This window comes from Hyperolius riggenbachi, chromosome 10 (genome assembly GCF_040937935.1).
Source record: "Hyperolius riggenbachi isolate aHypRig1 chromosome 10, aHypRig1.pri, whole genome shotgun sequence".
Classification (NCBI taxonomy): Eukaryota; Metazoa; Chordata; class Amphibia; order Anura; family Hyperoliidae; genus Hyperolius; species Hyperolius riggenbachi.
The window spans coordinates 57447905-57473150 of NC_090655.1; the positions used below are offsets into that span (position 1 = coordinate 57447905).

A 25246-nucleotide genomic window follows, 5' to 3' on the forward strand; every position below is an offset into this window, starting at 1 on the left:
AAAAACGACCCTGAGCAGACTGATGTGTTTTCCTGGGGTTCTCCCCAATTAGTCCTTCTCCTGGGCCGGCTCACTTGCAGTGGATGAAGGTTTGTGAATGCAGGAGAAAATATTCCACCGGAACCGCTCCCGAAAAGCTTATTTTTAGAAGAGCAGTAATTACAGCAGATTGGGCAGAGCAAAGCATGAATACTTTATGCGGCCTGGCACGATTAATATTTACACCGTCTCGAAATCTATAGCACCCAGCGGGCCGGCGGCATGATATATCGAGAAGCGCAAAGCGCCATGTCGCAGACCCCGCTGCCGGTCGGCCAGGATTTACACGCGCCAAAGTGTACATTTTGACCCCCATTTGACATTTCGTTTGCCACATGATAAAGTTGCGTCCGAAGCTTAATCTATATATTCTGCGCGGAAATAAATTGCACCTTAATGACTTGGCGCCTGTTCAAGACATATTAATAGCCATCATTAACTGCGGGAACATTCTGCAAGTCGCTGTGTCGTGCCTCGCCAAGCTGTGTGTCCTCTTCACCGAGGGCGGGTACACTGGCCAGAGCAGGCACAATACTGGACAGAGAAACTGGACAGAGAAAGTGAAGTATATTGCACAGTGGAAAGCAAATGTAAGCTTTTGTTAAGGAGAAAATCCCTTCTGAGACAGCTGTGGTGATTGAGCACCTGAATGCAGAGTGGTAACTGGACATGTTTACTGTGTTTAACTCTTAAGGCTTTGCGTGTGGCATTCACCAAACAATACAGTGCTGTAATGGATGTAAGGTCTGTTTGCCACTTAACACTTTTTTTCTCTTTTCAGCTCCCGCAATTCATTAGGGATACGACAGATTGAAGAATGTTTGCGATGATTATTATTTAGTATTTATATAGCACCAACATCTTACGCAGCGCTGTACAGAGTATTGCCACTTAACTGTCGCTCAGAGGGGCTCACAATCTATTCCCTACCATGTCTACGTATGCATCATGTAGTGTATGTATTGTAGTCTAGGGCCAATTAAGGTGAAAATTAAATATCTGAATGCCTTTAAGGTGTGGTAGGAAACCAGAGTGCATGGAGGAAACCCACAGACTAAAAACTGTGCAGATAGTGCCCTGGCTGGGATTCAATCCGGGGGACCCGGCACTGCAAGGTGAGTGTGTTAACCGCTACACCACCATGAAAAAAAAAAAAAGGGAGGTGGACAATATTTTGAAATGTCAAATTGCTGCTCCTGTACTTTGTATATACATCCCTCCGCCAGTGTCTCCACTCCACTTCCCTTGTGTTTCCCGTTTCTGTGCATTTTATCAAATGAACATCTATTTGAAAAGCATTACCAATGCTAAGTACACATCAGTTGTATGAATCTGTTGCTGGTTGTCCTGATTTTACAGTGTGTTGAACTGCTAATGCAACTATGCTCCCCACTGTTGTATGTTTTGTATGTTGTACAGAAGATGATGGCGCTATGTAAATAAAAAAATAAAATATAAGGTTAGAGTTTCCTAATAAGCTATATACTGCATGGAGAATGTAGTTCTTCTAGTGCCTGGGTGAAGTAACAACAAGTTGCAGCTATGGAGCTTTGACATAATAAAGACATTCTTAATAGAAAGCTCAGAGCTTAAACATAAAAATGCAGCCATTAACATCTGAGAGCACTAATGACAGAACTGACATGAGGCAGCGCATCAGACAGCCTCAGTATGGGGGCTTTCAGCTTTATACTGGTCAAAACATGAATGACAGAACTGACAGGCAGCGCAGCAGACAGCCTCAGTTGGGGCTGTCAGCTTTATACTGGTCAGTACATGAGTGACAGAACCGACATCAGGCAGCGCATCAGACAGCCTCAGTAGGGGGCTTTCAGCTATATACTGGTCAGAAATTGGCAGTTAAAAGACAATTGAGCAGAGGAGTGACAGGTACAAGCAGGTAACAAGTCTATGTAAGGGCTGGGGCCTACTAGAAATCGCACATCAAAATTGCTAAGTGCTATAGCGATTTTTAGCAGCTTTTACTTCATAGCCATTCATTGGGGTTTTTGAATTTAATTAAAGTATTTGCCATTTTATTTTTACAAACTATTTGGGGTATAGCAAGTGGTTCTTGAGTACTAAAAGTGCTGCAAGCAGTGGGATATTAATAGGTAATGCAAAGGTTGTGACTGCATCGGGGCCCTTGGGCCATAGCCCACCCTAAACCACAGTATTATCTCTCTATTGGTCCTGTGCTGGTAATAATCACTTCTATGGTCGCTTTGCACAGTGGTAATAATTACCAAACTGTTCCTCATCCCCTTCTTGCACCTCCAATGCCGTGGATGACCTTGGCAAGTGTTGCTGCTCCATAGCATTGTAATATATGAAATGATGGGAAGGGGATGTTTGAAAGAAAAACTTTCACTGGGGGCCAAAGCTCCTTAGCTATGCCACTGGCTGCAAGACAGTGCTACTGAAGACGTTGGTGCTATAGAAATAAAAAATAATATAAAATGTTCAATAAAAAATCGTTTAACCTTATTAATAGTCTAAAGCTAGAGTTTCCTAATGGGCTATAATATACTGCATGGAGAGTGTGTCTCCTCTATCGCCTGGGCTAATTTACATCAAGTTGCCGCCATAAAAGCATGACAGATTTAAGGCACTTCAAAATAAAACAAATCAATTACCAGTATCATCTGAGAACAAGAATAACAGAATTGACACCAGGCAGCGAATCAGACAGCCTCAGTAGGGGGCTTTTAGCTTTATACCGATCAGAACTAGATATACTATTTAGGTCAGCACCATCCATATAATAAATACAAAATGCAAAATACAGAATTGCATCCAATTATTCCCTTTGCAACTGATCATAAACAGAATTTCATGCAAAGGAGATGAAAACCATATTTAACTTGTTTTCCTTGGTGCCATTATAGTTTTACTGCTCCTTTACAGCACATGAATGACAGAACTGACATCAGGCAGCGCATCAGACAGCCTTTCAGCTTTACACTGGTCAGAACATGAGTGACAGAACTGACATTAGGCAGCGCGTCAGACAGCCTCAGTAGGGGGCTTTCAGCTTTATACTGGTCAGAAACTGGCAGTTAAAAGACAGTTAGGCAGAGGGCCGACAGCTACAAGCAGACAACAAGTCTAGGTAAGGGCTGGGGCCTACCTGAAATCACAAATCGAAATGGCTAAGCGCCATTATAGCGATTTTTGCAGCTTATTTCTGAATGGATTTCCAGAATTAATGAAAGTATTTGCAATGTCATTTTTGCAAGAGATTTTAGTTATAGCAAGTGGTTCTGGACACCAAGTGCTGCAAAATAGCTATGTACAGTGTTAGAAAAGCGATTCTGCGGCGATCCTATACTTTGCATTGGCGTGCTATCACTCAAAAATGCTGCAGGAGATTTTGGGAAATCGCTACAGTAAAGTCGCCGCCACCGACTTTCATTGCCTTAGTTTTTTTGTATGCTGTTGGGTGAATAGGATTTGCACCCCTACACACCCACTACCACCACAACGGTCACATCAGATCTTAGACATAAAATTATGAATCAAATATTTTCATTCTGGCACACGCATGGGGCTACTATGACACAACTTCTGTTCCGATAAACCTTTGGCAGCCCTAACCATGTTCCAATATGATCCAGGTGAGGACTACAGTCTTAAACCACTTAATAGCAGGCTTCAGGGTGTGATCTTCTCAGAGGAGTGTCAGTACCCCGGGTTCTTTGATTGCTACAAGGATAAGCCCATAAAACGACAAGAAAAATATTGAGTTTTAGTTTTTGTATGGAAAATAGTTTACTTATTTTAGGTTTTTACCGCCATCTATGCTCCTTCAGGAGTTCCCGCATCACAGACCTTTCAGAGCTGGAGGTACAATCTTCGCAGACAGCTGTGTCACTGCCCCGCCCCCCGCTGTCTGATAAGCTTTAGGGCCCGTTTCCACTATCCCCCGCACTTCCTGCGAGATGAGCAGCGGCACTCCCTTGTTGTGCGAGTACGCAGCCGAATCCTGGAAGCCGTGCTATGAATGGCTATCGGATTCGCTGCCACCCACACAGAAAAATGCTGCAGAGTTAGCCCGATATCCGCAGTAGTGGAAATGGGCCGTAAACAATGCTGAGGCAGCGGCCACTCCCCTGCAGAGCTTCCAGAGAGCTCATTCTGCTCTGCTGCTTCTGGACATGTGACCACATTTTTTTTTTAAGGAGGAACTGTCGCGAAAATCTTAATATTTAAAACACATACAAATAAGAATATATTTCTTCCAGCGTAAAATGAGCCATAAATTACTTTTCTCCTATGTTGCTGTCACTTACAGTAGTAGATAGTAGAAATCTGACATTACTGACAGGTTTTGGGTTAAACCATCTCTCCATAAGGGATTCTCAGCATGGCTTTTATTCTTTATAAAGACCCTCCCTGAAAAAGATTTATACAAACATGCTGGTCAGCCTCCCTGCTCGCTGTACACTTTTGTTGGACGGAAGAATTGCAATTCATTAAGTGCATTTTGAAAATAAAGAAAACCCTGAGAACCCCCCTATTAGAAGATGGACTAGCCCAAAATCTATTGGTAATGCCCGTTTTCTACTACTTACTGTAAGTGACAGCAATATAGGAGAAAAGTCATTGATGGCTCATTTAACTCCGGATGAAACATACTTCTTATTTTCGTGACAGTTCCTCTTTGAAGCCATATTTTAGCTGCAAAAATCACCTTTGACATAAAAAAATGTGATATTCGCTCACTCTGCTTACTGAACTCTCAGAGGTTATGTTTAAATCTGTGCTTAGAGACCGGCTTTGATTGTTACTCTACAAAACGAATATGTCTATCCTGATTGCCACTGTAATTATTGATTTCATCATCAGAACTCCGCCTGCTTTACAGTTTCAGCGATCCACGCAAGACTTCATACTCCACGTATAAAACTCAGCATGATGACATCACGTTGAGTGCGACTCCACCATGAGGCTGCAAGCGGTATTCCACACCCTCTCCGTCCTGCTGTGGACAGTTGCCATAGAGACCGACGGCTGGCCTATCAACGCGAATCCTGCCAAGCCTGCGTTCGTCACCCAAAAACCTGCCATACATACAACCACCACTCCAAAACCTACCACTACAGCATCCACCACTCCAAAACCTACCACTAGAACAACCACCACTCCAAAACCTACCACTACAGCAACCACCACTCCAAAACCTACCCCTAGAGTGCCCACCACTACCAAGCCTGCCGTGGAAGGTATGTTTATATTGTAGTTTTCACACCCATTGGATAATTCTGCCTTGTATACAATTCACAATCACAAGCATTGTTAATGTGCATACTCACTTTAGATCATTGTTGTCCAAAACAATCATTTATGATGGTTTCAAGTGACATTTTGGAAGACATACCGGTCTGTTTTACGGAGAGGAGGGGTGGTGGTGGTGGTGGTGGTGGTGGTGGGGGGGGGGGGGGAATAGCAAGAGTAAACACAAACTGAGCATTTAAATGGAACCCGAAGCGAGAGACATACAGCTTGATTAATAAACCAATAAAAATACCATGCATGCATTAGTGCAGGGGCGTATCTGGGTAATATTGAGCCTATGGCAAACACAGAAATTGCGCCCCTCCCAAGAGCCCAATTCCCCTCTAAAAATAGCATGCTTTCTCGTGTACATGTATTATGATTGCCTGTGTTTTTTGGCCTGGAATGTTGCTGAAGTTACTTTTCTGGTAATATCTCTTCTTATTCCCTCTCTGTCCTCTTTTTTTAAGAATAAGCCAAGTGCACCCTACATACATAAATAGCCATGTTTCCTAGGTGACAGAATTAATTTGATCCTATGTCTGAGTGACAGGGAAGCATGGGGCAGGCATGGGCATGGCAGCACAGCACAGGAGCAGGCATAGGGATGCAGCACAGGGACAGGCATGGGGGCGTAGCACAGGGGCAGGCATGGGGGCGTAGCACAGGGGCAGGCATGGGGGCGTAGCACAGGGGCAGGCAAGGGGTCGCACCACAGGGGCATGCAAGGGGGTGCAGCATAGGGGTAAGTGTGGCGGTGCAGCACAGGGGCAGGCATGGGGTCCCTGCACAAGGGCAGGCAAAGGGGTGCAGCACAGGGGTATGTATGGTGGTGCAGCACAGGGGCAGGCATGGGGGCGTAGCACAGGGGCAGGTATGGGGGCGTAGCACAGGGGCAGGCAAGGGGTCGCACCACAGGGGCATGCAAGGGGGTGCAGCACAGGGGTTAGTGTGGCGGTGCAGCACAGGGGCAGGCATGGGGTCCCTGCACAAGGGCAGGCAAAGGGGTGCAGCACAGGGGTATGTATGGTGGTGCAGCACAGGGGCAGGCATGGGGACGCAGCACAGGGGCAGGCAAGGGGGCGCAGCACAAGGGGCAAGTATGGTGGTGCAGCACAGGGGAAGGCATGGGGACGCAGCACAGGGGCAGGCAAGGGGGCGCAGCACAAGGGGCAAGTATGGCGGTGCAGCACAGGCATGGCACCCTTGGTGCTTTGGCGCCCATGGCACGAGCCATGCCTGTACCCCTCTAGATACGCCTCTGCATTAGTGTAGCGCGTGCACATAACTACCATGAGATGCACTCCTAGTCCAACTGCTGTACCCCAGTAGCAGTCCGCACGCAGTCGCCCTATGAGGGTATTGCACAATAGTTACGCGCGCGCTACTCCCTTGTAACTAGGCGCATATTAACCCACGCTGTGTGTGCTTGCGGTATATTTACTGCAGCTTGTTGAATCAAGCTCAAATAGAGGCTGCCAGATTTATTTCCTTTTATACAATCCCAGTTGCCCGGCATCTTACTGAGTATTTTGGAATCAGTAGTGTTTGAATCACACTCCTGAAAGGATCACGTGACTAATCCAGTCAGACCTCAGTCAGTAACATCTGATTTGCATGCTTGTTTAGGGTTTATAGCTAAAAGTGTTTTAGAAAGAGTATCAGCAAGAAAGCCATGCACAGTCTTACATTGTTAGCCTCCATGGGCCTGGTCCAATTTACTTTTTCTCTTAAGTTTTCTCCTGGGTACGATCTTCCCATCTTATCAATAAAATGTATTTTCAGCCCATTTGCAGAGTGCTGAAAAGTGAAAGGACCACTGTCGCGAAAATCTTAAAAATATATACATATATACACACATACATACATACATACATACACACACACACACACACACACACACACACAATTATGAAGTATGTTTCTGGCAGAGTAAAATGAGCCATAAATTACTTCTCTCCTATGTTGCAGTCACTTACAGTAAGTATTAGAAATCTGACATTACTGACAGGTTTTGGACTAGTCCATCTCTCCATAGGGGATTCTCAGCATGGCCTTTATTCTTTATACAGACACTCCCTGAAAAAGATTTATACACTGATGCTGGCCAGCCTCCCTGCTCAGTTGGATGGAGCAAATGCCATTCACTAAGTGAAATCCCTCAGAATACCCCATGAAGAGATGAGTTAGTCCAAAACCTGTCAGCTCTGTCAGATTTCTACTATTTACTGTAAGTGAGAGCAGAGGAGAAAAATAATGTATAGCTCATTTTACTCTGGGAGAAACATATTTCTTATCTGTATATGTTTATATATATTTATGTAAAAATTATGAGAATTGTAAAAATTGTGAGAATTTTTTTTTTTTTTTTAAAGGGAACCCGAAATGAAAAACTTATGAGGCTCAAATCCAATCCCCTTTTTCTCCTAAAGAGGAACGGCCGCAAAAATCTTAAACTATAAAACACATACAAATAAGAAGTACATTTCTCCCAGAGTAAAATGAGCCATAAATTACTTTTCTCCTATGTTGCTGTCACTTACAGTAGGCAGTAGAAATCTGACATTACCGACAGATTTTGGACTAGCCCATCTTCTCATAGGGGGGGTTCTCAGGGTTTTCTTTATTTTTAAAAGCGCTTTGTGAATTGCAGTTGCTCCGCCCAACTGCCAAAATAGTGTGCAACGAGCAGTGAGGCTGGCCAACATCTTTGTATTAATCATTTTCAGGGAATGTTTTTATAAAGAATAAAGGCCATGCTGAGAATCCCCCCATGAAGAGATGGACTAACCCAAAACCTGTCGCTTCTGTCAGATTTCTACTACCTACTGTAAGTGACAACAACATAGGAGAAAAGTAATTTATGGCTCATTTTACTCTGGGAGAAATGTACTTCTTATTAATATGTGTTTTAAATGTTAAGATATTGGTGACAGTTCCTCTTAAGTACAATAGCGGTTAAAGTGGACCCAAACTAAAAATACAAGATTTCAGAAATAAAATCTATTTTCTAAATTATAATAAAAAATAGCAGCCTTTTTTCAGCTGCATGATGACTAGTGTTGGGCGAACAGTGTTCGCCACTGTTCGGGTTCTGCAGAACATCACCCTGTTCGGGTGATGTTCGAGTTCGGCCGAACACCTCATGGTGTTTGGCCTTTTAAGTTCGGGTTCGCCCCGAACTTCTGTATGCCCCCGAACAGGGCCGAACAGGGCCCCTGTTCGGGCGAACAGGGCCCTGTTCGGCCGAACAGGCCGCAATACGGCCCCCCTATGGGGTCGCAGGCATAAGGGGGGAGCATGCCCCGATCGCGGGGGGGGTCGGAAATTCCCCCCACCCCCTCCGCTAGCGCTCCCCCCTCTGCCCGCTTCCCCATTCAAAAGTTTCAAGAAGTACCTGTATAGCGGATGGCCTGGCAGTGGGCGGCACTGTGGAGTGAGGAGGAGGAGGAGTCCGGAGAGTGACGAGTTGAGGGAGGCCGGGCAGCGGGCGTGAGGTCAGAGAAAGGGCGGAAGTTCCGCCCTTTCGCTGACCTCACGCCCGCTGCCCGGCCTCCCTCAACTCGTCACTCTCCGGACTCCTCCTCCTCCTCACTCCACAGTGCCGCCCACTGCCAGGCCATCCGCTATACAGGTACTTCTTGAAACTTTTGAATGGGGAAGCGGGCAGAGGGGGGAGCGCTAGCGGAGGGGGTGGGGGGAATTTCCGACCCCCCCCCGCGATCGGGGCATGCTCCCCCCTTATGCCTGCGACCCCATAGGGCCCCCAAAATAGGGATGTTCGGGAAGTTCGGGGTTCGGCCCGAACATGCCGAACATCTCAGCCATGTTCGGCGAACTTTCCCGAACCCGAACATCCAGGTGTTCGCCCATCACTAATGATGACAAATATAAAATATTTTACATTTATTGGAGGAACCCTTCCCTTCCTTTCATATTGCCGGGACAGAATCCGGCAAACTGGTGGAGTAGGAGGTGTCTGGCAAAGGAGGAATTGCTAATGGCTGCCACCTGTATAACCCTAGTTATGAAAAGAGAAGGGTGAAAAGCATGCACTGAAATGCTCATAGGTTTGAAGGAGTGTTTATTTATCTTTGTATGTGTCAGAGTGATGCAACTAAATATTTTTAATTTAAAAAAAAAGTTTGGTTTGGGTCCGCTGTAAGTGGTTAGAAATCCAGTAGTGGTGTATGCAGTCGCACAACACTCCTCCCCTTACCAGGTACACTGTGTCTACCATCAGAGCACAGGTGGGTACTATGTTATCCAGTCCTCCAGTGACCAGCGCACTGTGACCCATATGCAATTCACTATTTCTCCTGAGCTTTCTCTTAGTTGCCATTTTCACATCTCATCAATAAATCGTTGTTTGGGGCTTGTTTACACTTCGAGTGATTTCGCTGTTTTTTAAGCGCTGGCGATTTTAAAAATTGCCTTAAAATCGCTAATGCAATGATGCTCAATGTGAGTGTTCTTGCATGAAGATGCGCTTCCTATTAAATCGCAAACACGGCTCCTGCGCCATTTTCTGAGCATTTGTGATCTCCCTATACTTTTTGAACACAAAGCTCTTGAACTTCCCGAGCGCTTTTATGAATAAATACATTGTATGTATTGATTTCCGGGTCAAAGAGTTCACTTCCTGACTGAGACCAGGAAGTGTAAAAAATAATCACTCTACAAAAGCGCTTACCAAATCAAATCATCAGTGCTTGTGATCGCGCTTGCGATTTGTAATGTGAACAAGGCCTTAAACCTCCAGCAAGCAATAAAATACTTTTGATACTTTTTCACCAATTTGTAGGTCCTTTTTTAATTGTAAAATGCTTAAACGTTATTTTATAGAGAATCTGAAAATGATCTCGTTGGAGAAAACTCCTGGGCCTTAATGTCAGTTTTCAAAGAAAACACATCGCTTGTCAATCAAAATGAAATTCGTTGGGTCATTGTCCATAGTCACACCAGTGTACTCTTCCAGAGAACCCAAATCCTCACTATGGCAGTACATGGTACTAAGGGGAATTCTGCTGCAAACTATAAATCAATCTCTTAATAGGACATACAGGACTGATCAGTTGCAGATAATACACCAGCAGAGCAGGGTCATCCACTTGGCAACTTAGGGACGTGCCTGGGCCCAGTGGGTATCAAGGGGACCAACAGCCACCTTCTCTGACTTTTATCCACTTCACCTTCACCACAAAGGAGTCCCAAATCTACCACCTTGCCTAGGGCACCATTACAGCTTAATCCACCTCTGTAACCCCATTAAGGTAGTAAAGGCCAAATACAAATGTTAGTTAAAGGACCAGTTTCACGAATGCTTTTTTTTCCAAATGGATACTTGGAATACTTGGAAAACTTGGGATAGTGCTGGTTTAAAGAGACACTGAAGCGAAAAAAAAATGATGATATTATGATTTGTATGTGTACTACAGCTAAGAAAAAAAAACATTAAGATCAGATACATCAGTCTAATTGTTTCCAGTACAGGAAGAGTTGAGAAACTCCAGTTGTTATCTCTATGCAAAAAAGCTATTAAGCTCTCTGACTAAGTTAGTCCTGGAGAGGGCTGTTATCTGACTTTTATTATCTCAACTGTAATTGAACTGTTTACTTTTCCTCTGCCAGAGGAGAGTTCATTACTTCACAGACTGCTCTGAAAGACTCATTTTGAATGCTGAGTGTTGTGTAATCTGCACATATTATAGAGTGATGCAATGTTAGAAAAAACGCTATATACCTGAAAATAAAAATATGAGAATATTTTCTTTGCTGCTAATCTTCTAGTAATTATTCATAGTACACAACCAATTCATTATATCATATTTTTTTTTCGCTTCAGTGTCTCTTTAATGTGTGTAGAGGTTTACCAGCTTTTTTTTTTTTTTTTTTTTTTTTGAGTTGTATTTGAAAAATAAACTTTATTTATTCAGCCCCCCTGTATTGGCGACGGCGACGTGAGGTAGACTATCATAGCACAGGGGTGTTTTAGCAGCAGTTAGAATGTAGGCATACCGCTCTCACCCCTGCCTTCATCCTCAGCTGCAAACGAGCGCTGAAACCACCGCTCATAGACTCAGCGGGAGCGCCTGTCATATTGACAGGTGACGTCACAGCTATGCAAATAGGAAGCCTGCTGAGGGGACCTTCTGAGTTCCGCCTGAGCAGGCACTGCTGGGGCCTCCTAGTGTGTTTTAGAGACTCGCGCACATGCGTAGTCTATGGCGCTCTCTGCACTCGTGCTTATCTACAAATGTAACAAAAGCGGCAGCGAAGAGAGCGGCATAGACTGCACATGTGCGCGAGTCTCTAAAACACACTAGGTGGCCTCAGCAGTGCCTGCTAAGATGGGACTCAGAAGGTCCCCTCCGCAGGCTTCCTATTTGCATAGCGGTGACGTCACCTGTCAATATGACAGTAGAGATGGGAAGTTCGGATCTTTTCAATGATCCGGATGATTCGAATCGGATCATTGAAAAGATCCGGATCTTTGATCCGAATCTCAGATCATTTTACTACTGAAGCATTCGGGGGTGAAGAGAATAGCAGGACAGGTCTTTCCCTGCTGTGGACAGGAGAAGGGGAGGGGGGTGGACACACAGAGAAGGGGAGAAGATGGACAGAGGGCAGGGAGTGGACAGAGAAGGGAGGAGGGACGAGCAGAGAGCAGAAATGTTTGCTTGCACACAATACCCACATGCTGCAATCATATGCTTTACATATATTTCACCTCTATGTTCATCTGTATACTTTGAATGCAAACGTCGCACAGTGAAAGAAAGCATTCCCCAAAGCATTCCCAGAAGTAAAGTGCAGCTGTTTAGAGCGAGTGCAGGAGGATCATATTGCACAGCAATCACAGTGCCTGCAAAGTTACTGAGCTGTGCTGAGCTGAGCCAAAATCTTCCAATGTGTTTACTGTGCACAACTACGGAACAGATAGCCTATAATGAGCAGCACGTTATAGCCAGTATGTGTGCTCTACACATATCTGGCAGTGGCACCCATGTCCCCTCTCTCATCTACCTGTCTCCCTGCAAGACTGGCTCCCATCCAACAGAGCGATCCAGCTCAGCTCTGCTGCTTCCAGGACCCCGCTGCCCGCTGAGAGGGGGGCGTGTCGCTCATGGCCCTGCCCCTTTTGCGATCCGAATCACTCATTTTGATGATTCGGATGAATCGACTCACAAAATAGATTCGGATCAAAGATCCGAATCGTTCATGATCCGGACAACACTATATGACAGGCGCTCCCGCTGAGTCTACGAGCGGCGGTTTCAGCGCTCGTTTGCAGCTGAGGATGGAGGCAGGGGTGAGAGCGGTATGCCTACATTCTAACTGCTGCTAGAACACCCCTGTGCTATGATAGTCTACCCCACGTCGCCAATACAGGGGTGGGTGGTTGAATAAATAAAGTAAGTTTATTTTTCAAATACGGTACAACTCAAAACAAAAACAAAAAAAAGCTGGTAAACATCTACACACATTAAACCAGCACTACAAGTATCTATTTGAAAAAAGAAAAAACATTCGTGAAACTGGTCCTTTAAGGTTACGGTAGGCACAGGAGTGAAGAAAGTTTATAGTTAGGCGCAGAATGGGGAGGAATTTTAGGATCACATACAGGAGAGGAGAAAGATTAGATAAAGCAAAGGGGAAGGTTAGGATAAGGGATGTGTGTGTGTGTGTGGGGGGGGAAGTTAGGCATAGGGGAGTAGGTGAGGATAGACTAGTAGAGGTTCTCAAGGTCATTGACTGACACATAGGACCCTAGGTTATCCAGTTGGTCACAGGATATTGGGTTAATAGTCAGCAGGGACATAACTATAAAACACCCATCACAAAATGGTGGGCCTATTTATGACAGGGAGTCAAGTACAACTTGGGGCCCAGTTACAGCTCTGGGCCCCCCTGCGGTCACAGGGGCTGCTCCGGGGTAGCTACGCCCCTGGTAATCAGCACAAAAACCTCCAGAACGGTGGACTTAGCCCATATGCAGCCAACTCTACATCTACCACAAGAAAGCTAATTAAACTGCTCCCAGATAGATCATGGTGTGGTCAGTTAGTGGTCAATTGGTCAATATACTGTACTTGCAATTTATGTATCATCTATGTCTATTTACAGCATGTGGAAAGCGCCGTGTGGTGACCCCAGGACTTGAATTCGGATCTCGTGTCGTTGGCGGTATTGATTCTGCTCCTGGGAACTGGCCATGGATGGTCAGCATTCAGATGCAAGACAATGGCAATATTTACACACACTTTTGCGGAGGCTCCATCCTAAACACTCACTGGGTTTTGACGGCCGCTCACTGCTTCTATAACGAGGAGTCGTAAGAATGTCCCCATTTCTATGCCAATTGAATATGCTTATATAAGTCTGCGATGTGACATAGCAGGGTGAGGCGTTTGGAAGCCATTGGCAGGCTTAGGACAACATTAACAGACAATTATAGGCAATGGACCCACAAGCAGAAGGTCCCCTCATCTTGCTGGCAGGTCCCAGCAGTGTCCCCTTGCAAAAGGATCAGTACCTGCATAGCGCAGAGGGCGGGACTAGCATGCCAGGAAGTGTAGTCACCTGACCAGCAGGTGATCTTGGCTTTCTATTGTCCCGTGCTATAGTCCGAGCACAGACATACATTAGAGCCACTGCTAAGTATTAGGAATAGACAATGGGACCCTTGTCTTTTTGAGTTGGTGCAAATTTTATGCAAATGTGTGCTTGGAAAAAAATCCATGCATGGAAAAAAATCTAAATAATGGCCCAGATGCTTACCCGATCTTCCTACACCCCTCCATTCCCGAGCCAGGACCCTCTTAACATTATTCAACATTAATGTGCATGTGAATTGACAGCGGCAGGGAAGCGTACTTTATATATGCCGTATGCATCGCACCACAGGCATAACATGCAATGCGACTTTTCCACTTTGATGCGTTGTTATCCTGCTTTTGTAGACTACACACCGCATGTGGCTGTGTACGTTGGTAAAGACAATACTCTAACTGTAATATTCGCTGGAAAATACAATTACTCTTTAACCGATTCGCCACCGCAGAAGTTAGAATCTACGCCACATCTGTGGCTCTCTAACTCTGACGCGGTGTAGATTCTACGCTGCAGCTTTCCCTGCTCGCTGTGGCTGCAGACTCAACTGTCATGTGGCCGCTGCCTATGAGTAAGGAGCCAGTTTCACTGGCTCCTTGCCAGATGATCACTGTGAGCCAATCACAGTGATCACTGAACAACCTGATGGAAAAAAAAAAAGCTCTGGTCCTTAAAGAACAACTGAACTGAGAAGAATATGGAGGCTGCCATATTTATTTCCTTTTAAACAATACCAGTTGCCTGGCAGCCTTGCTGATCTCGTTGGCTGTAGTAGTGACTGAATCACACCAGATAGAAGCATGCAGCTAATCTTGTCAGATATGACAAAAATGACAGAAACACCTGATCTGCTGCATGCTTGTTCAGGGTCTGTGGATAAAAAAGTATTAGAGGCAGAGGATGAGCAGGTTGGCCAGGCAACTGGTATTGCTTAAAAGAAAATAAATATATCAGCCTCTATATCCTTCTCACTTCAGTTGTCCTTTAAAGGGAACCCGAGGTGAGAGGGATATGGAGGCTGACATATTTATTTCTTTTTTAAATAATGCACATTGCCTGGCTGTGCTGCTGATCCTCTGCCTATAAGACAGAGACCCTGAACAAGCATGCAGATTAGAAGTATATGGAAAATCTGACAAGATTAGCTGCATGCTTGTTTCAGGTTTGCGATTTAGATCCTACTGACCAGAAAGATCAGCAGGACTGCCAGGCAACTGGTATTGTTTAAAAGGAAATATTGTTTTTCCAGAGTACTGCAGAAGATATAAAGTCTTGTCACTGAATTGTCCCTCAGAGGGGCTCACAATCTAATCCCTCTCCATAGTCATATGTCTACGACTGTATCGTGTAGTGTATGCATAGTAATCTAGGGCCAATTTTGGGGTGGGGGTGGTGGTGGGGGGGGGGGGGGGGGAGTCATGTGGGGGGAATGTTCAGACTCTATGCGCTGTGATGCACTGGGCAGCAGTGCGTTCTGGTATCGCACTGCTGCAAGAATTTTTTTGGCAAATCAAAGCGGTGACCCATTCACTGCAACACACGACAACGCCGATTCCAATCGCACGGCCATCTGCATTTCGAAGTGTGAGCGAGGCCTTAAAGAACAAGTGACACCCATGCTAACCTAGAAATAAAAAACACATATACAGTATAAGTAGATAAATACTAGTTCTACTTAAATAACAGATGTATTGCACTGTCCACGTTATGATTCCTGTGAATTTTAAAAAAGAAAAAGCAGAGAATCCTATTCTAGGCAGTTTCCATCTTTGTTACCTTTGACCTCCTGACATAATTCCCTTCCTCCCTTTTTTTCTCCTTTTGCTAATTGCGTATTCGTTACCCGCCCTCCTCCCAGAGCTGTTCAGACACTCCCACTGAGGTTCATACTAGGGAGTGCACTGTCTAATGTTATTAGAAGAAGGAGGAAATAAAGGGAAGAGGAGAAATATATTCTAGATAAAAAGAACCCCCCCCCCCCCCAGCATGCAACTGTTTGGCAATGGCAATTATAGGGCTAGTGCTCCTGAGGTATGCGATAACTCCAAACCATAACAGTAGAAACAATTTTGAAAGTTTTGAATGCAGGATTAGCATCTTTATCACTTATTACACTCAGACCAGAAATTTGATTTTTATGGTGTCAATCCCACTTTAAAAGGAGACCTCTATATCCCTCTCTTCCCTTTAAACAATACCAGTTGCCTGGCAGTCCTGCTGTTCTCTTTCGTTGCAGTGGTGGCTGAATCACACACCTGAAACAAGCATGCAGCTAATCCAGTCTGACTTCAGTCAGAGCACCTGATCTGCATGCTTGTTCAGGGGCTGTGGCTAAAAGTATTAAAGACACAGGACCAGCAGGAGAGTCAGGCAACTGGTATTTTAAAAGGAGAAATCCACATCCTTAGTGTAGGTTCCCTTTAATCCTGATGCCTTACCAACCTAAAAGGTTGACTATTAGATCATTTAAAGTGAATCTAAAGCCAGGATGAAAACTAAAACCAGATACTCACCTAAGGAGACGGAGGGCTCTGGGTCCTAATGAGCCTTCCTGTTCTCCTCCCGAGTCCTCCTTCCCCTGCTGGCTCCATGGTTTGAATCTCCCGCTGCGGGAGACTTCGGCAGTCTTTGGCTTCCGAGGACCATAGGCTCTGTACTGCGCATGTGCGAGTGCAGCAGAGAGGGCGCTTACGCAGTGTGGAGCGGCCCGTCCTCGGAAACCCAAGTGCTTCCGAAGGCTGCCGAAGTCTCCCCAACCCGGAAGAGAACAGTCTACGAACAAATTGGTTGTGGACTGCTAATGGGGGAGCCTGCGGGGGAACGCGGACACCGGGAGGAGAAGGGGGAGGCTCATTACGACCCAGAGCCTTCCCTCTCCTTAGGAGAGTATCTATTATTTATTTTTTATCCTGGCTTCAGACTCTCTTCAAATACCAGATGAGCCTTTGCGTGTACAGCCCTAATTCCTCGCCAGAGTTGGTCATTTTTGGTCATCCAGTAAATAGTAATTTACTCATTATTATGAGATATGTAGGAGACTGTTGGCCATATTTATAATAATAATAACTTGAAGTTCAACCTATAGAGCTTTCTCAGGCAGACTTGTATTCTTTACTCCATGAAAGTTCAGATACTCCTGACATGGAACCCTTGACAGATCCGACAAGTTTAGACCACAGTTAAAAGACAACTGTAGCAAGAGGGCTATGGAGGCTGCCATATTTATTTCTTTTAAGGCTGCTTTCACAGTAAGACGTTACAGGCGCACGTTAGTGCAGCCTGTAACGCTCCCCAACGCACAGCAATGTAACTGCAATGGGCTGTTCACAGTGCCCACGTTGCGTTACATTGTAACGCTGCACGTCAATCTTAGAGTGCAGCATGCTATAGCGTTAGAGCGGCTTTGCCGCGTTAGCCTGCTTGCACAGGCGCAGTGATTAGCTACATGGCTAATTAATATTCACTGCACTGTGCTGATGTCACTGGCGGGACCACGTGATGCGGAGTGTTCCACTCACGTGGTCTCCATCAGCGCATGCGTACTATAGTACGCATCACGGACGCATCAAAGAGCCGCTTAACGCGGCTCTTTGCTAACGTCCTCTGCCACCATCACCATGCGTTGCGTTAGGTGCACGTTATGCGACCTTAACGTAGCACCTAACGCAACGTCTTAGTGTGTAAGTAGCCTAAAGCAATACCAGTTGCCTGGCTGTCATGCTGATCCTCTACCTCTAATACTTTTAGCCCCTGAACAAGCATGCAACAGATCAGATTTTTCTGACATTGTTGTCCGGTATAACAAGATTAGCTGCATGCTTGTTTCTTCTGTCATTCAGACACAACTACAGCCAAATAGACCAGCAGGGCTGCCAGGCAACTGGTATTGTTTAAAAGGAAATACATATGTTAGCCTCTACAGCCCTCTACAGATGTCCTTTAAAGAGGAACTCCAGTGAAAATAGTCAGTGTTTGCCCATTGTAAAATCTTTTAAAGCCCCGATTTACATTCTGCCATTTATCACATGGTGAAATTTTTACTGCTGGCAGGTGATGTAGCTGCTGCTTGCTGTTTTGGCAGTTGGAAACAGCTGTAAACAGCTATTTCCCACAATGCAGTAAGGTTCACACAGGAAACTGCCAGGAGTACCATGGTCCTCAGAGTTTCTTGTGGGAGGGGTTTCACCACAATATCAGTCATACAGCGCCCCCTGATGATTAGTTTGTGAAAAGGAATAGATTCCTCATGTAAAAGGGGGTATCAGCTACTGATTAAGATGAAGTTCAATTCTTGATCACAGTTTCTCTTTAAAACAGGCCTGCTAGTGTAGTTGACACAGATTACAGTAGTAGACACCGATTACAGTATGATAGTCTAGCGTCTGAAATGTGCATTGTCTACTGACTGCCTAACTTCAATGCTTTTTCCTGTTTCAGCTACCTGGATTATATGAGATTGGTGTTTGGAGCGCACCGGTTGTCAGAGTTGGGTAAAGAGACACAAGTCCGGGGAATATCAAAGCTCATCATGCATGAAGAATATGACAACGACTTGCAAAGCAACGACATCGCCCTCCTTCTCCTAAACGAGCCCATCTCATTCAGCAACTACATTCAGCCAATTTGCCTTCCAGGAAAGAACACGGATTTGAAACGCATTTTCAAATGCAACATTGCCGGCTGGGGAGTCACAAAGTATGGCTGTGAGTTCCACCTCTTTCTTTTCTCCAATTTCTTAATGCAGGACAAGGGAACGGGCCTTGGGTAGCTATTTCCCCATGGGGCGGTCAGACATTGAAGTTGGGTTGCTGCAAATGGAAAAGGGAGCCTACAAATGGCACATAGAAAAGGGGAGATGCCACCCCTGAAACAGAGGGGCTGTTGTCCATGGATGTTATAGAAGGAAGAGGGGGCCGCACAGCCAGATTTACACTAAGCCAAGTATGTTGTGGCTCCTTCATGTGCAGCAGTGCCCCTCCTATTCCATGTGCATCCCCCTCTTCCATGTCCATCATCCATGTACAGCAGCCCCATCTTTCATGTCCATCATCCATGTACAGCAACCCCTTTCTTTCATAAGCAGCTCCCTTGGGCATCAGCTTCCCTTTATCATTTGTTGCTCCACATTTTTAGCCTCTTTCATTTGTAGCAGCCCCACTTTCATGTCCAGGTGCCCCATTGTGCTGCAGCTACCCAAGGCCCGGGCCTTTGTGGCCTTTTCAGAAATAAGGACGTGAGGGGGCACAGTGAACTTGGACCAAGTACAAACCTGGCCGAATTAAGCAAAGATCAATCACAACCCAGCGTTCACTGCTGACAGTAAATCAATATGGTGGGTTCATATGAAATACTGACAACTTGTCTAGCACGGTCACATGATGCATCCAGAGTCAGCTGACCCCTGACGTCATTGGCCTCCACAGCAGTGGGCAATAGGAATGGCATGTGGTGTGGATGATATGCTGAAAGCATTCCCAGTACCAACAGGCTCACCAGCCAAGGGAGTCCCTATTACCTTGGCTAGAAACGTTATTGAAGACAGGAGATGAGCTTAGTAAATTGAGGCTCTTAAAGAGGAACTCCAGTGAAAATAATGTAGTAAAAAAAGTGCTTAATTTTTTACCATAATTATGTATAAATGATTTAGTCCCGATTTACATTCTGACATTTATTACATGGTGACATGTTTACTGTGGGCAGGTTATGTAGCTGCTGCTAGCTGTTTTGGCTGTTGCAGACAGCTGTAAACAGCTAATTCCTGTCTGTGAACAGTGTTACATTGTGGCAGTTTGCCCAGAGTACCGCGGTACTCAGAGCTTCTTGTGGGAGGGGTTTTAGCACAAAATCAGTCATACAGCGCCCCCTGATGGTCTGTTTGTGAAAAGCATTATATTTCCCATGTAAAAGGGGGTATCAGCTACTGATTGGGATAAAGTTCAGTTCTAGGTTGGATTTTCTCTTTAAGGTCTTTATAAAAAAAAAAATGTTTTTGCCTTCTTCCCACTATTTCCCTCAACACACAGCAATTTTGGTGATGATTGCATGTACGGGGGCTTTGCTGTTAACTGCTAAAGTTGGCACAAAATAACATGAACATTTCAAAATTAAGATTCCCGATTACATTTACAAATGAAATTACGATTTTACTCGAAATTCCGCATTACAATTTTGCATCCTTATAGCGAATTACGATGCAAAATTATGATTATGCGAAATGTGTTCTCAACACTAGCAGAAATGGTAACCGCTAAACTAATTACTGACATGTAGTCTGTCTCCCCAGCCACAACGCCAAGCGACGTCCTCCAAGAAGCCCTCGTGGACTTGTTCTTAGCGGATACATGCAGCCGCCCGGACTGGTATGGTGGCCAGGTGTTTACATATAACCTGTGTGCCGGATATGAACAAGGAGGCACCGACTCCTGCCAGGTAATAAGATCCGCCAGGATTTTGTCCCTGTGTAGGATGGATGGGGGAGGGGCTCAACACAAATTTGAAATTTAGATACCAAAACCTTATAACACATCCTGTTCTCTATACAATGTTCAGCAGGTACTCCAGGCACAAATACAATAGGTATCCCAGCTTTCAGAGAGGCCAGCTTGTAATCTAAGGCCCCGTTCATATTCCAAATGCAGACGGCCATGCGTGCGGAACGCAATGCGCGTTTGTATGCGTTGCGTGGCTGATCCCATCACTGAAAAGTGAATGGGACAGCCGCGCGTTTTTGCAAAAAATGCGTGCAGCATGCGTTCCCGGACCACACAGATCCAGAACACATGCAGTGTGAACATCAGACAGTGCACTCTATCCACTGTCTGATGTCGTGTGTGTCGGCCTCCCGCACGCGTTTCCAAAACGCGGCTGTAAACGCGTGCAGTATGAACGGGGCCTTAAACAATAGTGTAGGCCTCAAGGGAATACATTTGATGATGTGTATGGCGGTTGATCACAAATCATTCTGGAAATAACAAACAAACAAAAAACTATTATACTCACCATAACAAGAGATACAGTATAAACTAAGTTTCAACTGTGGATGAAACCACAGGAGCCAACACAATGCAACACCAGTAAGCTGGTACCTACTAAAACGCTTTTGGCAGATTGTTTTGGATCGCCGTCAATAGCCAGTGATTCCAAAAAGCGCGTTGCCAAAAAATTTGTATGGAGCATACTTCTCAACTTTTTGAAACGAGAAAGAGGGACACATAAGCCACGCCCCTGCCACACCCCTGATCACACCCTGTCATACCCCTAGTCATGCATACCATAAAGATTTTATGAGAAAAATATGTTGTTTTTGTAATTCAAACCACACTGGCCCTTTCTATCCTGGTTCATTTTCCTTCATAGTAACATTTTAAAATTAGTAATATATCAATTTACAGGATGGGAATAAAGTATAGAGTCAAACACATTTATAGTAGATATATATATCTATATATATATGTATATATATATATATATATATTTATTTATTTACATAGAAAGAGAGGGACACATTCCTCAAAGAGGCACAAATGAGGAGGAAAGAGGGACAGAGGAACAGGACTCCCGAATAGGGACTGTCCCTCAATAAGAGGGACAGTTGGGAGCCATGATGGAGTGGGACCCACAGGAGTAATTGTGGTTAGAGCAAATCGAAATTGCAGGTCCTGCAGCATTTTCGGAGTTATTGCGCTCTAATGCAAAGTATAAGATTGCTGCAAAATCTCTTTTCTAAAGAGATTTTGCAGCGATTTAGGGGTCGATTTTAATACACTTATTGGGTGTCCCGATGTCCACCTTACAGAAAGCTTAAAGCGGATCCGAGATGAAAAACTAATTATAACAAGTAACTTGTCTATATATCTTATCTAAAGTTTAGATAGTTTACACAGCAAATCTAGCTGCAAACAGCTTTAATAGAATATGATTGATTATTCCTGTGATACAATGACAGCAGCCATGTTGTTTGTAAACATTACACAGAAGCAGGCTTATCTGTATCTTGAGCTAAAAAACCTAATCCCCCTCCTTCTCCATCCTCCCCTCTGCCTCTGAAACCTCTGGCTAGTAATACCTCCCCCTCCTCCTACCCAGACTGAGCTCCCATAAGCCCTTGCTACTGTCTGAAAGTGCCTTGGCTCTCTGAAAACCAGTGGGTGTGGCTTCTTTAGTTTATAGGGAATTAGAGTATTAAAACAAAAACAAAAAAAGTATTTGGCTTGAGGAATGCCCTATAAACAATAAGAAAGGAACACAATTATGCAATGAGTAAAAGTTCAGCTCGGATCCACTTTAAAGAGGAACTACAGTGAAAATAATGTAATAAAAAAAGTGCTTCATTTTTACAATAATTATGTATAAATGATTTAGGCCTCAATTCACTAAGATCATGCTGGAGATAATAAGGCAAGAGAAAACGTACCTCCACACGTGAGAGAGTTATCTTACCTCTTCATTCCTTAAGTTACCTCTCCTGTAGTTAATTTACCTCCTCTGTAGTTAATTTACCTCCTCTGTAGTTATTTTCACATGCAGCTAAATAACAGCCTGTCTTTAACTCTGGAGTTATTTTAAGGATTGGAGAGTTAATTTAAAGACAGAAGAGTTAACTTTAGGCTTGCCTGAGGTAAAATGTTTCCTGAATACTACATGCCTTATCACCATGGTAACAACTCTAGAAGAGTTATTAAAGACAGGAGATAAGTTTAGTGAATTGAGGCCATTGTCAGTGTTTGCCCAATGTAAAATCTTGTAAATCCCTGATTTACATTCTGACATTGATTACATGGTGACATTTTTACTGTTGGCAGGTGATGTAGCTGCTGCATGTTTTTTTGGCAGTTGGAAACAGCTGTAAACAGCTATTTTCCCACAATGCAGCAAGGTTCCCAGACAGGAAACTGCCAGGAGTACAGACTCAAGAGTTTCTTGTGGGAGGGATTTCAGCACAATATCAGTCATACAGCGCCCCCTGATGGTCTGTTTGTGAAAAGAAATAGATTTCTCATGTAAAAAGGGATATCAGCTACTGATTGGGATAAAGTTCAATTCTTGGTCGGAGTTCCTCTTTAAAGGGATTTTAGCACCCTCTCCAATCATCCTCCCCAGCACCTAAATTGTTTCCAAGGTGCTGGGGAGTGTGGGGGGGGGGGGGGGCAGAGCGAGGAGAGACGAGGGACGTGGGTGATCAGGAAAAAGACTGTCCAAATGGTCTATACCCCTTTGCACTAGAGTGAGGAGGTGGCCCAGCATGAGTGTGTGTGTGGGGGGGGGGGGGGGAGGAAAGCAGCAAAAGCTCATGTGCTGTTGCTCCACCCCCTTGCACGAGCACCAGTATAATTTCATTACGCAGCGCTCCATGCAGCTATAGAGGCCCAAAGTGTCAGACTTTATCCAAGATCCAGGAGAGGTGCCCCTATGATGAGCCAAGATACAGTTGAGCAGCAGGGGCAATCAAAGTGTCGGACATAGTCCGGATTTTATCAACATCAGCACCATCACGCGGCAGCCACATATTCCTATATTGGACTATGTCCGACATTGGTGCTACAGGTGAAAATGCCAATGTCAGAGATAGTCCCGACATAGGATTGGGAAGCCTTAGTCACCTTCAGGGGGTTGCCTAGCTCCCAATGGATGTGCCGCTGTCCTCTATCTTCAGCGTCCCAACACAACTTCTGTGCCCCAGCCGCCACTGTGCTCTCTGGGAGACGTAGTTGTGCATTTCTTGGCCGGCAACAATGAAGAACCATAGCTCCCCAACTGTCCCTATTTCGGAGGGACAGTCCCTCTTTAGGAACCAAATCCCTCTGTGTCCCCCTTTCTTATTCATGTGTCCTTCTTCCAGGACTCCTGTACAGATCTGTGTAAATGTATGTATTTTTCTACTGAAAAAATGTGCTTAATTTAAACTTTATACATATCCTTTAAATTGATATATTTCTTATTTTCATGTGTTAGTATGAAAGACCAGCGTGGTTTGAATTATAAAACAACATTTTTCTTATCAAATCTTTATGGTATGCTTGACAGGGTGTTCTTGGGGTGTGCCAGGGGCATGATTAGGGGCGTGGCAGAGGCATGTCCCTCTTTATTTTCTCAAAAAGTTGGGAGGTATGCTATAATTCCCTTTAACGGTCAGGATTTTTTTTTTCTAAACAAAACGAAAGTTCTCTTTAATGGACTGTGTTTTTGCCCCCAGGGAGATAGCGGCGGCCCACTGATGTGTCCTCTGCCAGGCAACGTCTTTATTGTAGCCGGAGTCTCCAGCTGGGGATATCGTTGCGCAGAGGAGAAAAGTCCTGGCATCTACACCTCTACACAATACTTCCTGAATTGGATATTAGAGAAAACCAAGATGAAACCAGCCTGAAGTCTCTGCCAAGTCCAGAAGCCCCCACGAGGCTCATAAATTAATACTTGTACATAAAATTAGATTAAGAGTAACATTTGCTATTGACATGAGTATTTATTCACACTGGTGACATTGAAATGGAAACAAATTATAATTGTACTGATATTCTGCTATCCCCTACTGTAACCCAATTCTCACACTAAACCTCCCCTAACTATGCCTAACACTAGCCTCCTCTCGCTGACTTCCTTCTATCTATGCCAATAACATTAGCCTCCTTGCACCTACTTCCTCCTATGTTTACCTTACACTAGGCTCCTCCCACCTATTTATGCCTAACACTAGGCATTCACGTGTACAAGACTTCTCACGTGCCTCACCCCTCCTCTGGAATGCCCTTCCACAACACATCCGCCACTCTCCCACCTTTGAAATCTTTAAACGCTCCCTCAAAACCACACCTTTTCCGACAAGCATATTCTCTAGCTTAGGCCATGCACCCACTAAATAACCTAATTACGCACTGCCTGTACATATCCTGTATACTTCCCCACCTCTTGTTTCCACCCCATTCCTTTAGATTGTAAGCTCGCAAGGGCAGGGCTCTCACCCTTTTGTGTCATGGACTGTTATTAATTTAATTGCTTGCACGCTGTTAGACATTTATACATTTTAGTCATCATGTTAAATCAAATTGTAATCAGCAGTGCTGTATCTTGTATCAGTGTTTATATTTTATGTACATCATTGTCTGTATAATTATGTATCCCTTGTTTGTTTTCTTACATTGTACAGCGCCACGGAATATGTTGGCGCTTTATAAATAATAATAATAACAACACTATCCTCCTCTCACTTACTTCCTCCCATCCATGCCTAACACTAGCCTCCTCACACCTACTTTCTCCTATCTATGCCTAACACTAGCCTCCTCCCACCCACTTCCTCCTATATATGCCTAACACTAGC

The 25246-nt window shown here is 44.6% G+C and overlaps 2 protein-coding genes across 6 annotated transcripts in view; one reads left to right on the forward strand and one right to left on the reverse strand.

The window, feature by feature from the left end:
- LOC137534197 (VPS10 domain-containing receptor SorCS3-like) overlaps nt 1-25246 on the reverse strand; it is an 872207-nt gene that overhangs the window by 669385 nt on the left and 177576 nt on the right. The window lies entirely within an intron of this gene.
- Nucleotides 1840-24369, forward strand: LOC137534198 (acrosin-like). Of its 5 annotated transcripts, none has more exons than XM_068255596.1 (6): nt 1840-1939; nt 4888-5264; nt 13447-13654; nt 18370-18635; nt 20216-20361; nt 24125-24369. In XM_068255596.1, the coding sequence occupies exons 2-6, from the start codon at nt 4985-4987 to the stop codon at nt 24293-24295; spliced, it is 1071 nt and encodes a 356-aa protein (XP_068111697.1). In that variant the 5' UTR covers nt 1840-1939; nt 4888-4984; the 3' UTR covers nt 24296-24369. The 5 variants fall into 5 exon arrangements, with proteins under 5 accessions (XP_068111697.1, XP_068111699.1, XP_068111701.1 ...); XM_068255598.1 differs by having other exon boundaries at nt 1848-1939; nt 4907-5264; XM_068255600.1 differs by having other exon boundaries at nt 1911-1929; nt 4907-5264.

Excerpts from the sequence above, each read along its gene's own strand:
- LOC137534198 (XM_068255596.1), top strand. The coding sequence starts at position 4,985 with ATGAGGCTGCAAGCGGTATTCCACACCCTCTCCGTCCTGCTGTGGACA. Across the intron at positions 13,655-18,369 it reads TGCTTCTATAACGAGGAGTC|CTACCTGGATTATATGAGAT; the intron begins GTAAGAATGTCC and ends TTCCTGTTTCAG. Across the intron at positions 18,636-20,215 it reads GGGAGTCACAAAGTATGGCT|CCACAACGCCAAGCGACGTC; the intron begins GTGAGTTCCACC and ends CTGTCTCCCCAG.